The 14,425-nt window shown below is 43.2% G+C and overlaps 1 protein-coding gene across 1 annotated transcript; it reads right to left on the bottom strand.

The window, feature by feature from the left end:
• Positions 1 to 1,002: 1,002 nt before the first annotated feature.
• Positions 1,003 to 13,883, bottom strand: CHMP7 (charged multivesicular body protein 7). The gene is made up of 10 exons (XM_072634857.1): positions 12,707 to 13,883; positions 9,356 to 9,527; positions 7,080 to 7,265; positions 6,845 to 6,978; positions 4,622 to 4,670; positions 4,266 to 4,385; positions 3,763 to 3,861; positions 3,428 to 3,488; positions 2,702 to 2,878; positions 1,003 to 2,441 (listed from the first exon to the last, which is right to left on the bottom strand). Exons 1-10 carry the CDS (start codon positions 13,003 to 13,005, stop codon positions 2,389 to 2,391), a joined length of 1,350 nt encoding a protein of 449 aa, XP_072490958.1. The 5' UTR covers positions 13,006 to 13,883; the 3' UTR covers positions 1,003 to 2,388.
• Between the last annotated feature and the right edge of the window lie 542 nt (positions 13,884 to 14,425).

A 14,425-nucleotide genomic window follows, 5' to 3' on the forward strand; every position in this document is an offset into this window, starting at 1 on the left:
TATTGTTGAAGGCAAAAGCCCCAAAGGATTCTAGAGAGCTATTCAGAGAAATTAGTCTCTTCCCTTGAGGGGAATGCTAGTTCTATCACCCCACCTGAATTACTGCATCGGCCTTTCTAACACATCCTAACACTTCCACCGTCTCCTCTTCTGTTCTTTATACCTCTGCTGATCAATTCACTCATCACACCCAAAATCTCATCGACTCCCTATTGCTACACAAAAAAAGTTTCAAACAACTTAGTCTGGTGGTCAAGGTCTCCCACAACCTGGCAACACCCTACCTTTTCAGCTTTATCTCACCTTATGCCTTTATCCATTACATTCCTGCCAGACTGTACATGTCTCTGCTCTCCTGAACACACTTTGCATTCATGCCTCCACCCATGCTTTTGTTCAGGCTGTTCTGAAATACCTCTCCTCCCTCCAAAGGGTGGCTTTTTAAAACTCTAAAAACCAACTCAAAGGCCACATGTTCCATGAAGTCTTCCTTGGTCCCCTTGGTTAACTGTCATTTCCCTTGGACCTCACATATCATGTTGTTTTACAACTTTTGAATGTAGTTAACACACAAGCATGAGCCTTCTGCATAATACATAAGGCTTTTTTCATTTAATAACAAATCACGTTTTCTGCCATCCTCCCCAAGACTGAATGTTGTTTGGTTGTCAAGTTCCTTTTAATAAACTCATCATATAGTTTTTGGAGCATAACAGTCTGTATTGGCTGTTAGTGCTTGGGCCCCCTGGGACATTGTGAGGTCCTCAAAGGAGGGTCTTTCCTTATCTAAACTTTGCACCTTGACAGCACTTAGTGCACTGCACACAGTAGGTGGCAAATAAATATTGCTGCAAGGTGCCAGGATACTTCTGGGGCTTGTTTTTTATACTACCTATCACTGTTCAGAACTGGCCTAACAGATGTTAAGTTAACCAGAGCACAAACTAGACAGCACGGAGCAGCAACCCAAAGGAAAAACAGAGCCAGAGTGGACAATGACCATGATTTGTTTTTTCTTTTAATTATGTACCAGATAGAAAAGGGGAAAAAATAGTGATTGTTTCTCTTCACCCCCAACACTTCTGTTTATCAAGGTGAAATGGGAGAGAAATTTGTTGACTGTGAGTCTTACTCCTGCCCTGGAGTAAGTTCCTTCTTTCCCTCTGCTCCATATCATTTTGGGGGCAAGAGCAAATACCTTAGGCAGAAATACTTGTGCTTCTGCAGCCACAGTGGCAATGTAGCTGCCATCTTCTCCTCTCCAGACTACTGTTTCACTCAGCTCCTGCTCTGTCTCTGATTCACCAAAGGGCAGAGACAGAAGAAAGAATATGGTAGCCTCAAGAGGCAACAGTAGGTAGTGTGTGTTCTCACAAATAAATAGAATGTGGGAGGCATATACCAATATGGCAGAAAGGCAAATCCTTCTGCTTCTATTGCACAAATTGGCTCAGATTCCCCTACCCTTAGCAGTGGTCTATCTGCAAAAGAAATTTCTTCTGAAACTTGAGCAAAGAATTCATTCGGTTTACAGAACCATAGAAGGGAGGTTTTGTTGCGTAGTTTGTTCAGGGTCTTCTGACCACACCCCAACAAAGGCAGAGCAATGGGGCAGCCTCTTGCTTTAAAAGAGGTGGGACCTGGCCATCCACAATCCACACAGAATGACTCCACAATCACCTAGGTCTCAGCACCCCAAGTTCAAAGGCCAAGAAGAACTCTCTTGCCCTCTGTCTGAAATAAAATGGGAGTCAATAAGAGCCAGAGGTGCCACCACCTTGAATTACTCAAGGGTGACAATTTCTGGGCCTAAAAAACTGGATGCAATGATAATAAAGAGCAGAAACTTTTGCACTGTTTGTTTTCTCCTTGAAGAAGCAGCAGTTAAGTCCCCTTGAATAAAACTTGTCTGATTCTCCTCACCAGTGAAAATGGAAATGGGTAGGAATAAGTTGTTTAAGTGAACTTATAAACACCTACAGGTAAAGATGACAAGTCCCTCTAACCAACGGGAGAAAAACTGTCTGCAATCTCTCACCTTTGTTGGCTGGAACAAAATTTTAGTGGGAGTTGGTGGGTGAAGACAAACATAAGTGGGCCAAAGTCAAGGACTGCAGGCTACATGGAACAATAGGTCAAACACAGGACATCATAGATTGTGGCACTATAAAGATGAGAAGACAGACAGGTCCATGACACCAGCTGGGAGCAAGCCTTTGGAGCATGACTTCCAGAAATTACTTCTGTCCTGTAGGAACTGGTAGTATCCAGCTAAATGGAGTAGTCTTTCTTCCCCATCCCATCAAATTCTGAGAGTTTTTCAATTAAATAAATATGTACAAACACACACGCCTGATATCTCCTTAATGTGGAAGTCCTGGGATAGCATTAGAGAGTGGGTTCCAGCTGTCTTTTGGAGGATTCATGGCTTGGAAGCAAACCTGCAGAGGAGAGAGAAAGGTTGAGCAATAGAACAAGATAGACCTGAGCCTAAGATAGAGCAGAACCCAGAGACTGAGCCTAGTCTTTGGAGAATATGTGACACAGATGACTGAACTCTAACCCTAAATGCTCTTGATCTACTCAGTGCCTCTACATCCTAGGTAAGCTGAGAATAAGGACTGGGATCCCCTAACCCAGCAGCCACAAGGCTAGCTAAGGAACCAAAATTCCACCAGTAGCCCTTAATATATGTCCACACCTCCTTCTGATAGGGACAGCTTCTCCAGCTCAGCTTCCAGCTCAGCATCTGAAATGCTATTAGGCACATTGGTGGAGAAGAATGGCTTGTGGGGAGTCTCAGGCAGATCCAGAGGTTCTTTGGTGGTGTCCTGGAGCAGGATATCCAGTTCCTTCTCCAGTTCCTCACTGTCACTATCTGGAGAGAAAACAAGGCAAGAAGCACATAAATCCCCATAAAGGGAAAACAATCAAGACTTAATACTGACAGATAATAACTGAAAAACAAACAATGACTAAGTCTCTTAAGTTGGGAATACACTACAGCTGAAGGTAGACTGGGGTTTTTTTTGTTTTGTTTTGTTTTATGGAATCACTTGAGAAGAGGAGAACCTTCAAAAGGAGCTTTCTCTTCTGCTCCCATAGAAAATATATACAAAGTGGTAGGACCTCTCTCCTAACCCCAGGGAATATCCTTCATCTTCTATGCCATTTAAGTTCCCCCAATGAGAAACAAAACCCCTTATCATATCTCCACATCCAAGGAGACACAAAAGGTACCTTAAATCAGAAATGGAGGTGGGGGCATGAAGGGACATGTCACTTCCTATGGCAGCTTTCATGTCAAAAGTGTCAGGTATAGGAGGAGCTCTGGATAAAGTCCTGTCTGTTGCTACATGTGGGGAAAATGTGGCCAGATAAAGGAGAATTCCTCTTAAGGTGTGGGGACATCTTTCTGACAACTCACCTAAGCCATTTATCCCCACCCCAGCCAGAGTCTGAGAAACTTCATCCTGGGTATCACAGAGCTGTAAGAGAAGTAAGTGAGATCCTGAGCCAGTGTTTTTGAATAGTACAAAATAGCAAAGGAAATGGTAAATACTCAGAAATGGAAACAGAATATCCAAGCAGGACTCCAGTAACAAAATAACAAAGTCAAATAAGCTTCTGCACACAAGTGCAAACAGAAGAAGCACGTTTTCTCCACTTGGACGGCCCACACAAAGTAAAATCTAACAGTCCAGTATGAGGACCACACACTCAGTATCTTCCCATCATCTTTGTTCCCAGTCCATGAAATACCTCTTGGATCTGGTCGACCAGACTCTCTGCTTTCTCCACTGTGATGTCCTTCATGGAAAGTTTGAGGGCCCCTACGCCAGCCTGATAGGCATTAAAAACCTGAAAGGAAAGTAGAAGTATTAGTATAGATGAAGAGTATGTGCAAAACCAAATGCTATTGTTTTTAATTTCTTTAATTTCTTGAAATCTCTATACCCTTCTACATCCCTACACCTTATCAGGAAAGACTAGAGACCTGCTACAAAGAAAGAAGCTGAAAAGGGTGAACCGGTAGTAAAGAGGAAGCAGAAGGCTGGAAAAGCAGAATTGAGAATGAGTATTGCAGTAATGAAGGACACCCCTTGGACCTTCAACAAGAAAAGGAGCTAATCACATTTTGTACAGGATAATCAGAGTAAACCTAAAGTATGGGAGGAAAACTACTGAGTAGTAAAAACACCAGCAAAGGCAAATAGTAACTATGAGCTCAACTAATTTTGTTTTCCCTGGTGCAAGTGGATTACCATCTGATCTGTCTGGGAAGCATAGATCCGATCCAGAATGCCTTGTACTGTGTCCAGCTTGGCATGCAGTGCCTCAATGCGCTTCTCTGTCCTCTGCTTAGACTTGAGATGCCTTAGCGCCTAGAACAGCAAGGGGAAATGTGTCAGGATCTCAGTCAAACCATAATCCATAATACTGGAGAGTGAGGAAAGAGAGTAGCAGTAGCCCTACTAAGAGAGTCAGACTTCCCAATTCCCTACACATATTCTCACTTCCAAGGTATGTAGTGGTGCTAAAGCCATGTTCATCTTTTGTTTCCATCCTGGCTGCTAAATGTCACAGTACAGAGTGCATAGGGGGAGAAGAAGACACTCACCAGTTGCTTCTTTCCAGCTCGGCATGCTTGTCGGGCATCTTCTTTACATCTGTGAAACAGAAAGGCAGTTTGAGGATATTTGATCTAGGACAGAAAAGGGGGTTCTAGCACAGACGAAGCAGCAGATCCCAAAGAAATCCTTAAAAGGAGAAAGTCAGTCAAGAGGACAGCTAGGTGGTACAGATGGATAGAATTCTGGGTCTGGATTCAAGGAAGACTCATCTTCCTGAGTTTAAATTTGGCCTTTTAACACTTACTATATGACTGAGCAAGTCACTTAACCCTGATTCCCTCCATTTCCTCACCTGTGAAATGAGCTGGAGAAGGAAATGGCAAACCACTTCATTATCTTTGCCAAGAAAACCCCAAATGGGGTCACAAAGAGGCAGACATGACTGAAACAACTCAACAACAATCAAGCAGGAAAAAAATGTCCAGGGAACTTGAGTTCAAATCCCATTCTACCTACTGATTAAAAGGAATAACGAACTATTACACCAAGTCTTGTATTATAGCATAGCTCTAGAATCGAAGTATAGGATATTTTAGAACACTTGGTCTGGTGAGGCAGGGCAAAGATACTTGAAAGACAAAGTCCTCACTTGGAAATTGGAGGTGCTACATGGAATGGAACTTCTCTCCCTCCAAATTACAGTTATCAATTTGTCTTTTTTATGTTCTACCACAAACGGACTGACTAATAATGAAACCAGGAATTCCCATCTCAGAGTTAACAACTACCAAGCACAAATACCTTCCCAAGGCTTCCACTAAACATGGAAAACGTTCCATTTACTTTAAGGGACCAAAAAAGACTAAAGAAGAAAACGAAAGAACAGATTTTAACAAATTAAGGAAATATTCTCAACCTCAGAGAGCCCGAAAAAGGGCATCCACAAACTGGTCAGTCTAAATGCCTATTTCCAACCTTTCATCCTGCCACCCTCGGCTAATTTCTCCTCAAGGACTTTAGAAAGGCAAACCCATGCTATTTGAACTTGATCTGTATAGACCACCAGGTCTGGCACTGCTCATATTTAATGGCCCCCACTTTCTTTTTAAAAATTTTTTTTATTTTAAATAAATACTAAAACATAAATACATAACAAAAAAAGAGAAACATTATAAATTTAAATATAAAAGAAAAAAGAAAAATGTCATGTGTAAAGCAGAACATAGGAGAAGATTCAGAATATACAGCAATAACTTGTCATTTCAAGAAAGCATATATTAAATACTGTGCATTATGTTGAAAACTGTCCATCTTTTCTTTGCTTCCTTGTAGGTTTTCTTTTGTTCTCTGCTGTACACTTTTTACTTTGTTCTTTCTCCCCCCCTTCCCCAGAAGGCTACAATTAAGTTTGAATGTTTCTCTACAGCTATAGATATACACACATACATACACACACACACACACACACACATACATACATACATACATACATACATACATACATATATAGACATGTATTTTCCCAAACAAATCCTACTCCTGTTTGCGCGTATCTCGTTTCCTAGCCCTCCTGCCTCCTCTACTTGACTTCTACCCACTACCTGGCCCTCCTATCACTTGCCTACCTCCCTCAAGGAGCCCTCCCCTATCCTCCCATTCCCATAAATCTAAACACACTTCCATATTCCCCTTTTACCTATTCCCTCACCCTCCCCTCTAAAGATCCCTCCTTTGTCCTCTCTCCCCTCCCTATGCCCCTACTACTTTATTTCTTCTGAATTTAGAAGACTTTTATACTCTTCTAAATATGTATTGTTCCCTCTTAAACTTCTTTCTTGGACCCTGAACTCATTTTCTTGTTGCACATTTTGGCCTGCAGCTAAACAATGAATAAATCACTATCTGCACTTGTGTTGTTCTGGCTAGCCCACTACTTCCTCCACCTTCCACTTGATGGAATTCAGAAGACCAACATTCAGCTCCCACCACCACTGGTGCCACTGGACATGTCCCTTCCTCTCTCTGGCTGAGTCTTCTCCTGTCAGTAAGATGGACAGAACCCCGTTTCCTACGGCTGCACCTACAGCCCTCAGCACAGCGGAAAAGCTGACGCTATCATTTCACAGGGGTAACCCCACATAGCTACAGAAAAACGGAGTGAGAAAGAGAGGGACCTAAAAGAAAACACTGTGACACCAAGTGCTCTTGAGAGCTCTGAGGACTAGTCAGGGCAAGGAGAGCTCACTTAAAGCCTTCGGGAAAGAAGTTACCTCTCTGCTTCCTGGGAAAGGGACTCCACCTTCCGTGAGAGCAGTCGTTCACTTTGCATCAACTGGTACACCCCCACATCTACATCATTTACCGGGGAGACCTTGGCATGTAGCCCTCTGGCAAATTTTACAATCTGTAGGAGAAGAACAAATTACTCCTGCTCTGAAAAAAATTCACACAGAAAAACTGATGGCAAGATTACTAGATATTTATAGAAATTCCATCATTCAATACCTTCTCACCATTCTGCTCTAAAACAGTGACTCTCTTCTCTTTCTGCAGCTGGAGCAACACCAAATAGAAGGTTCGCTCATCTGGGCAGGAACCAGCACAGAGGGTGCTCAGCTCTGACAGGGCCACCACAGGATGAGAGGAGAGTGGAGAGTTCTGATACAGACGATAGACATCCTCTGCTTTTTCCTGTAGGAGAAGAAAGGCACTTGTATTCAGGGTCTGGGTATAGAGACCAAAGAACTCTGACCTTTCTTTTGTAAAACTAGACCCACAAATGTCCAGATCAGGCCAACTTCTTTACTTACAGTAGGATATTTTCTTAGAAGTTTTGCTTTTAAAAATATTTGGGAGAAAATTTAACTAAAATGTCTAGAGTGAGGAAGCCTAATCTAATAAATCAAAATCAGGCTTCCAAGTCTGTCTGGTTTAACTATGTACTGAGAGCCCATCATATGCCCATCTTCTACTTGTTACTGACTTCAAACAAATCTTTTGCCTCCACTATAGCAGTGTTTCCCTTTTGGTAAAATGAAGAAATTTAACACAGTGTGCTGGAATTAGGACACCTGCATGTTAATCCTGTCTCCGCCACTAAGGAGCTAGTGACCCTGGTTAATTCACACCTCTTTGCATCTAGTTTACGTTGAATAAAATGAGGATATTGAACAAAATCATACTTAAAGTTCCTGTCAGCTCACAAAATGCTATGAAAATAAAAATAATAAACCCTGCCCCTCTCCTTTCAACCAAAGGATTTTATATGCAAGTTAATTACTAGCGCTAAAAAGAACTTTCATTTTTTTGTAATAAAGACACAAGAAATTAAATTTTAAAGTTTTTACATAAACAAAACCAATGCAACAAAGATGAGAAGGAGAGCAAGAAACTGGGAAAAAAATTTTACATCAAGTTTCTCTGATAAAGGCCTCATTTCTCAATTATATAGAGAACTGAGTCAAATTTATAAAAACACAAGTCATTCTCCAACTGATAAATGGTCAAAGGATAAGAACAAGCAGATTTCAGAAGAAGAAACCAAAGCTATTTCCAGTCATATAAAAAAAAATGCTCTAAATCACTACTGACTAGAGAAATACAAATTGAAATAACTCTGAGGTACCACCTTACACCTATCAGACTGGCTTATGTGACAAAAAAAGGAAACAACAAATGTTGGAGGACATGTGGAAAAACTGGGACACTAGCGAACTCTTGATGGAGTTGTGATCCTACCATTCTGGAGAAAAATTAGGAACTATGCCCCAACAGCTATAAAATTGTGGGTATCCTTTGATCCAGCAATGCCACTATTAAGTCTGTATCCCAAAGAGATTAAAGAAAAAGGAAAAAATCCTATGTAGCAAACAATTAGAAACTGAAGGGATGACCATAACTTGGGAGACAGCTGAACAAGCTGTGATATATGAATGCATTGTGCTAAAAGAAATGATGAGCAGGACGGATTCAGAAGAACCTGGGAAGACTTATATGAATTGATGCAAATTGAAGTGATCAGAAGCAGGAGAATATTGTACATGGTAAGGCCAATATTGTACAATGATCAACTTTGAATGACTTAATTATTTATTCTCAGCAATACAATGACAGAAGACAATTCTGAAGAACTTATAATGAAAAATGCTGTCTGCCTCCAGAAAAAGAACTGTTGGAGTCTAGATATAGATAAAAGCCTACTTTTTTACTTTATTTGTTTTTCTTTTTTTGGTCTGTGTTCTATTGCAACATGGCTGATATGAAAATATGTTTTGCACAACTACACATATATAAGCTATGCCAAAGTACTTTCCTTCTCAAGGAAGGAGAAAGGAATTTAGAACTCAAAAATTATAAAAAATGAATGCTAAAAATTAAATTACAACATTCTTTAAAATAATAAAGGTATAAGAAAAGTAAATGAAATGACACTGTATAATGATTTGGGGAAATAGAACTCTAACTACCAAGAAATCATGCCATCTTTTTTTCCCCTGGACAGAATGATGACTTTCTTGGTTGTCAGATAACCTAAGCATGAATTTTGTCAATAAATCTCAGACCACAAGAATTTCCTAAAGCTTAGTTCACTTTTGTCCCTTTAAACCACAGAAAACAAATTTGTGGGTCCTTGATTTAATCCAGAGACAAGGGGTTTTTCTTAAAGCATAGAAGACTGTAAGAAAAAAAAAATGAACATCTAGCAAGCATCAAATGATGAAGTCCTTCCTTTATAAAAAGGAAAATTTGTCTCTGGCCTGCTTGTACCCAAATGCACCTACCTTAAGCAGCTCCACGGCCACCAGCACCTCTTCAGCAGGGACCTTGTGGTCCCCCAGCACGTTAGAAAGAGTCCATTTGAGAGGCTTCAACAGGAAGACACCTACTCCCCATGAAATCCAGCTGCTGTCTACACTGGCCATGAAATCTGATTCCCGTTGTAGCTCCCCTCGGCTCCACGAACAGAAGGAAAAAGTCATGTTAGCCAAGGTATACTGGATGATTTCAGTCAGTGTTCCTGAACAACAGCCATCAACCAGTCAAAAACAGAGACAAGAGGAGCTATGGAGTCACACTGTGGCCTCTTCTTATGTGTCAAATAAAAAGAATCAACAAATATTCATTGAGAACCTATCAAATGAAAAGTATTGTGGGGAATAAAATGATAAATACGACAGTCATGGAATTCAGGTTGTCTAGGGCAGTAGTATCAAATTCAAATAAAAATGGATACCTGTGGGCCCCACACTGACTTAGCCACATGTTAACGTTATCAACACTGTAACATATTTTCATTTATTTTGCTAAATATTTCCCAATTACACTTTAATCTGGTTAGGGCTTGCACTTGGGTTTTACAGGCTGTGAGTCTGACACCTCTGGTCAGAGGACATTCCACAGTACTTACTCTAGAGTGAGCTACTACCGAGTCAAGTACTGGAGGAGCATTTGAAGATTAACCACTGGAGAGGGGACTATGGCTTAAAGGAAAGACCAGTGGTAGATTACCTGACTCTACTGCACTAGCTAAATGAGATCATGAAATAGGCTAACAATGGCTTTTCCAAAAACTGTCTCAATAGCTCTCCATTACAGTCACAATCTAATGCATACTCTACAACAGACAGGGAAAAAAAGGGTATAAAAAGACTTATGAAGTCCCATCGGTGACAATCTGGAGTATGGGAAATGAACATAAAAAGGGAAGACTTCGAACTGCCAAACAGGTATGTCCACTCCATTAAATGTTTCCTCAAGAAGTGCATCATTGACTTCAGACATTTGCCTGCACACACAAGCCCCTAAGTACTATCTCCTCAGCACACACAAATGACTGACATTACTTCCCAGATCACAACAAATATACTCTGGATCTGGGAACCAGTCTCCAAATTTAGGAACTAAACTAGTTTTTCAGTTTCTAAAGGGAAAAAAAAAATGAAAGAGAAAGATGCTATGTAAGAGTAGAACACAGGATCTCAAGCTAAAGTTAAACCCAAATGAGATTCATCCATGGTCTATCTTCTGGAAAGTCAAACCCAAAGAAGAAAAAAAGAATTGGGCTCCTCCTTCATCCCTGGGCTTCCCTTTCCTCTTCCCAGTTTCAAACAGAGAACGAAGCTAAACCCAATCAGCAGCAGATACACTGGTGGCTAACAAATCCACAGTCCCCAGGTGGGTCCCCATTAATGCCCAGAGTAAATGGCACTATCTGGTACTAGATACATCTTGTCTTATTTCTGTAGTTTGGTGAAGACAATAGAAACAATTGGATGCCATGGTGGCCAATGTTCAGGGTGTCTACATTGGCTTATGATTTACTTGCCATGGTCAAGACATAGAATCACAGATTTAAAAATGGAAGAGCCCTTAGAGGTCACTGAGTCCAACCCCCTCACTTTCAACAGATGAGGAAACTGACGGTCAGACAGATTAAGTGACTTGTCCAGCATCACACAGGTAATAAAGCAGGATTTGAACCCAGGTGGTCCTGATTCCAAATCCAGTGCCCTATCCATTATGTCATGTTACCACCCAAGCTAGGGGGAATATATACATATTTTTTATTCCTTTAGAAGGACATGTACATCCATCTCCCTAAGGGTGTGTCTCCCAGGGCTAGGACCAAAGTTACGCCCCCACAATCTGAATCTACAGTTCAACAGCTCTCCTACCTACTCCCTTTGCCACCACTTCAGTTCTGATCTCTTTAAAGTTCACCTCAATTACTACAAGAGTCTCTTGACCAACCTTCCTTCCCCAGGGTCTCCAAATAATGAATTCCTAATAATATTCCAAGGCCTAACTCAAATTCTACCTACTCCATATAGTCTCCCAAAATAAGCTCTCCTCTAATCTGACCTCATAGCACTTTATCCTCCTCTGATGTAAGAGTTTAACTTTTGATAAGGTTACTAGATTGTGAGTTACTTGACAGCACAGCCCAGGTTTCATTTATCTTTTTATATTCTCTAGCTTTTACTTAGTACAGGGTCCTGAAAAAGTAGGCACTAAATGAATGTTTTAATTCCATTTGTACCAGCAAGGAGGAAACCCTCTTTCCAGGTGATTTCAAATTTTGAGGCCTCAAGCAAAAGTCTATAAAGGGAATACCTTAAATAACCACACAGACTATGACTACTGGGGTTAGGACAGAGGTTGCAAAGGGGTTTTCTTAAGCCCTGAAGACCAAGACTCCTCTTATTTGCCTCTCTTCTGTCTCAAATTTTCCCTATCCCATCCTTTCTTTCTCCAAGAAGCCCTAACCAATTCAGGTAGACAAACACTTATTAAATGTCTACTATGTGCAGTGCACAGGAAGAGAAATGGAGTTCATGTAAAACACATAACACCTATCTTCTCTTATGAAGTTTACAGTCTGGTAAAATATGACACAGCTGATCAACAAATATTTATTAAGCAAATATGCGTCAGGCACTCTGCTAAATGCTGGGGATACAAAGAAAGGTAAAATCGGACCTCCTGCCCTCAAACTCCCTTTCTAATGGTGGAGACAATGTGAAAATCACTAGGCTCAAGCAAAATTATACACATGGGAAAGAGGGAGGTGGAGGGTGCAACATGAGGAAGTCTTGAAAGCAGTAAGGGAAACCGAGGTGTGAAGGTGAGGGCGGGCATTCCCAAGGCAAAGGTATGGAGGTGGGAAATGTGCTGTGTATTCGGAACAGTAAGTAGGCCAAAGATGAGCAAGATTAGTGGGAAGGTAGAAGAGGCCAATGCACAACAATAACAGCTTATATTTATAAAGCCAACTGTCTCTCTTGCTCCTTACCACAAGCCCATTTTATAAAGTTAAACGATTTATAGAGTTGAGTTGCAAAACCAAGTGCACTGAGGCTTGGGGGGAGGGGGCCTCCTAGAGGAGGTGGGTCTTAAACGACAACAGCAATTCAAGAAGAGCCTTCTTTCCCAACCACAGACGCCCTAAGTCTGAATGTAGGGCAGTCAGATTTAGAATCAGATCTGCGCCTCGCCTTCCTCATCTGTAAAATGGGAAGGGTAGCACCAACCCGTGGCTCAAGGTCCCTCCCCCTCAGCCCGGAGGGGGAGGGGAGTGTCGCCATGGCCCCGCCCCCAGCTAGGGAAGGCCCCGCCCCCGCCCCACCCCTCACCGGAGCAGGTCCTGGAGCACCGTGGCCAGCCCCAGCGGGACGCTCCCCTTGCGCTGGAAGGCCTCCTGAAGGTCGCGCAGGCGCAGACGCACCGCCCCCTGGCGGCGGCTGTGGCTCAGCACCAGCGGCGCCCAGAAGCCCATCTTGCTATCCCAGTCGGTGCTGTTCACCTCCCGACTCCTCTTGAAGGCGGAGAACAGGAAAGACATTCGTTCTTCATCTTCCTCCCACTCGGGAGGCAGCAGCCCCGCCGGGTCCCCCCCGGCTGGGGCCTCGGCCTCCTGCCCCGGGGACCACATCCGAACCCCTGCCCCGCCGAGGCTCCGGACACAGCCCTGGCCCTGGTCCCCTTCCGCCCTAGTCCCCTCCCGGCTTCCGTTCTTCCACCGCCTCCTCTTCCGTCATCGCCGTCGCCACCGCCCCGGATGAAATAAGTCCCAGACGGCCTCACTGCGCATAACCCAAGCTGCCTTTTTTCCGCCTAGTCTCGGGGACTGACAGGGCGCCTGCGCCACCCCCTTGTGGCCTTTGTGGAGGAAAAAAAACCCAAGCCTAATGTATGCGCGGTGGAGGAGGATCTCGAGCCGTTGTAACCATAGAGTCTTTCCAAGAGCAATAGAGTGGCAAAGCGTTACGTTGTCTATCCACACGCACACATTCCTTCCAGCGAGTGGAACTGGCGCATGTGCACAAAAAGGTGTGCGCAACCACTGCTCCCGGATATCGCAAGTCCCTCACCTAGGCCCTTTCCCTCCTTCCCGTTAGATTTCCGCGCCTTCCCGCTCCGGTGACGTCACAGGGAGCCTGCGCGCCAGGCCTGTGCACCTGTCCTGGCGTCACGACGTGGGCGTGCCTCCCGCTTCCACCCCGCGGGAGCCCCCGGAGGGATCCGGGAGGTGGCGCAGTCGACTCCCTGCTGTGCCCCACCGGTCTAGACTTCGGTCTGTCTTCTCTCCCTGGGAGAGTGCCGGCTTTTTGAGGGCCGGGCATGGCGCGTGCCTCGCCTACCGCGTGAATGCGGCATGTCGCCGGCTTCTCTGCTGAGAGAAAGTCCGGCGTCCGCAGGAACTGACGCTTTTTTTTTTTTGAGTTAAGTCCCATTCCTCAGTAGGATGGGTCAAAGGATTTGAAGTGGCCGTTTTGGAAATCGGTCAACCAGCATTTATGAAATTAAAATATTAATTTAATTAAAATAATAATTAATTTAAAATAAAATATTAAATTAAATTAACAAGCTTTAAACATGCTGCACGCAACTGTGCGGAGGGACCAGCTTACAGTCTACAGGTGCTTGTCCTTTTGGGGTTTTCTTGCCAGAGATCCTGAAGGGGTTTTCCATTTCCTTCTCCAGCTCATTTTACAGATGAGGAAACTGAGGCCAATAGGGTGAAGGGACTTTCCCACGGTCACACAGCCACGAAGTTTTCAAGGTCACATTTGAACTCGGGTTTTCCTGACTCCAGACCAAAACTATTCAGGGTGCCACTTAAAGGGGACGTAAATAAGCTCGTACCGGACACATTCTAGTTACATTGTAACCAGAGGGCAATGCCTTAGTGGTTGTGGGGGTAGTGGGGGAGGGTTGGGAGGACGAAAGAGAAAGAGAACAGGAAAACAAATTAGCAACAGTCACAGGAAGTATGGTTCCTAAAAATACAAGGAATGCAAATTAAAACAGCTGAGGTACCACCTCACCTGGGCAAAGATGATTGTTGAATG

This window comes from Notamacropus eugenii, chromosome 1 (genome assembly GCF_028372415.1).
Source record: "Notamacropus eugenii isolate mMacEug1 chromosome 1, mMacEug1.pri_v2, whole genome shotgun sequence".
Lineage (NCBI taxonomy): Eukaryota > Metazoa > Chordata > Mammalia > Diprotodontia > Macropodidae > Notamacropus > Notamacropus eugenii.

What these genes read in the sequence shown, in the direction of transcription:
- CHMP7 (XM_072634857.1), bottom strand. Translation starts at nt 13,005, where the DNA reads ATGTGGTCCCCGGGGCAGGAGGCCGAGGCCCCAGCCGGGGGGGACCCG. An exon ending in CTTTCCCAGGAAGCAGAGAG is followed by an intron (nt 4,671 to 6,844) that starts GTAACTTCTTTC and finishes TCTGTTTCACAG; the next exon opens with ATGTAAAGAAGATGCCCGAC. An exon ending in CTTCCCAGACAGATCAGATG is followed by an intron (nt 3,862 to 4,265) that starts GTAATCCACTTG and finishes CTTTCCTTTCAG; the next exon opens with GTTTTTAATGCCTATCAGGC.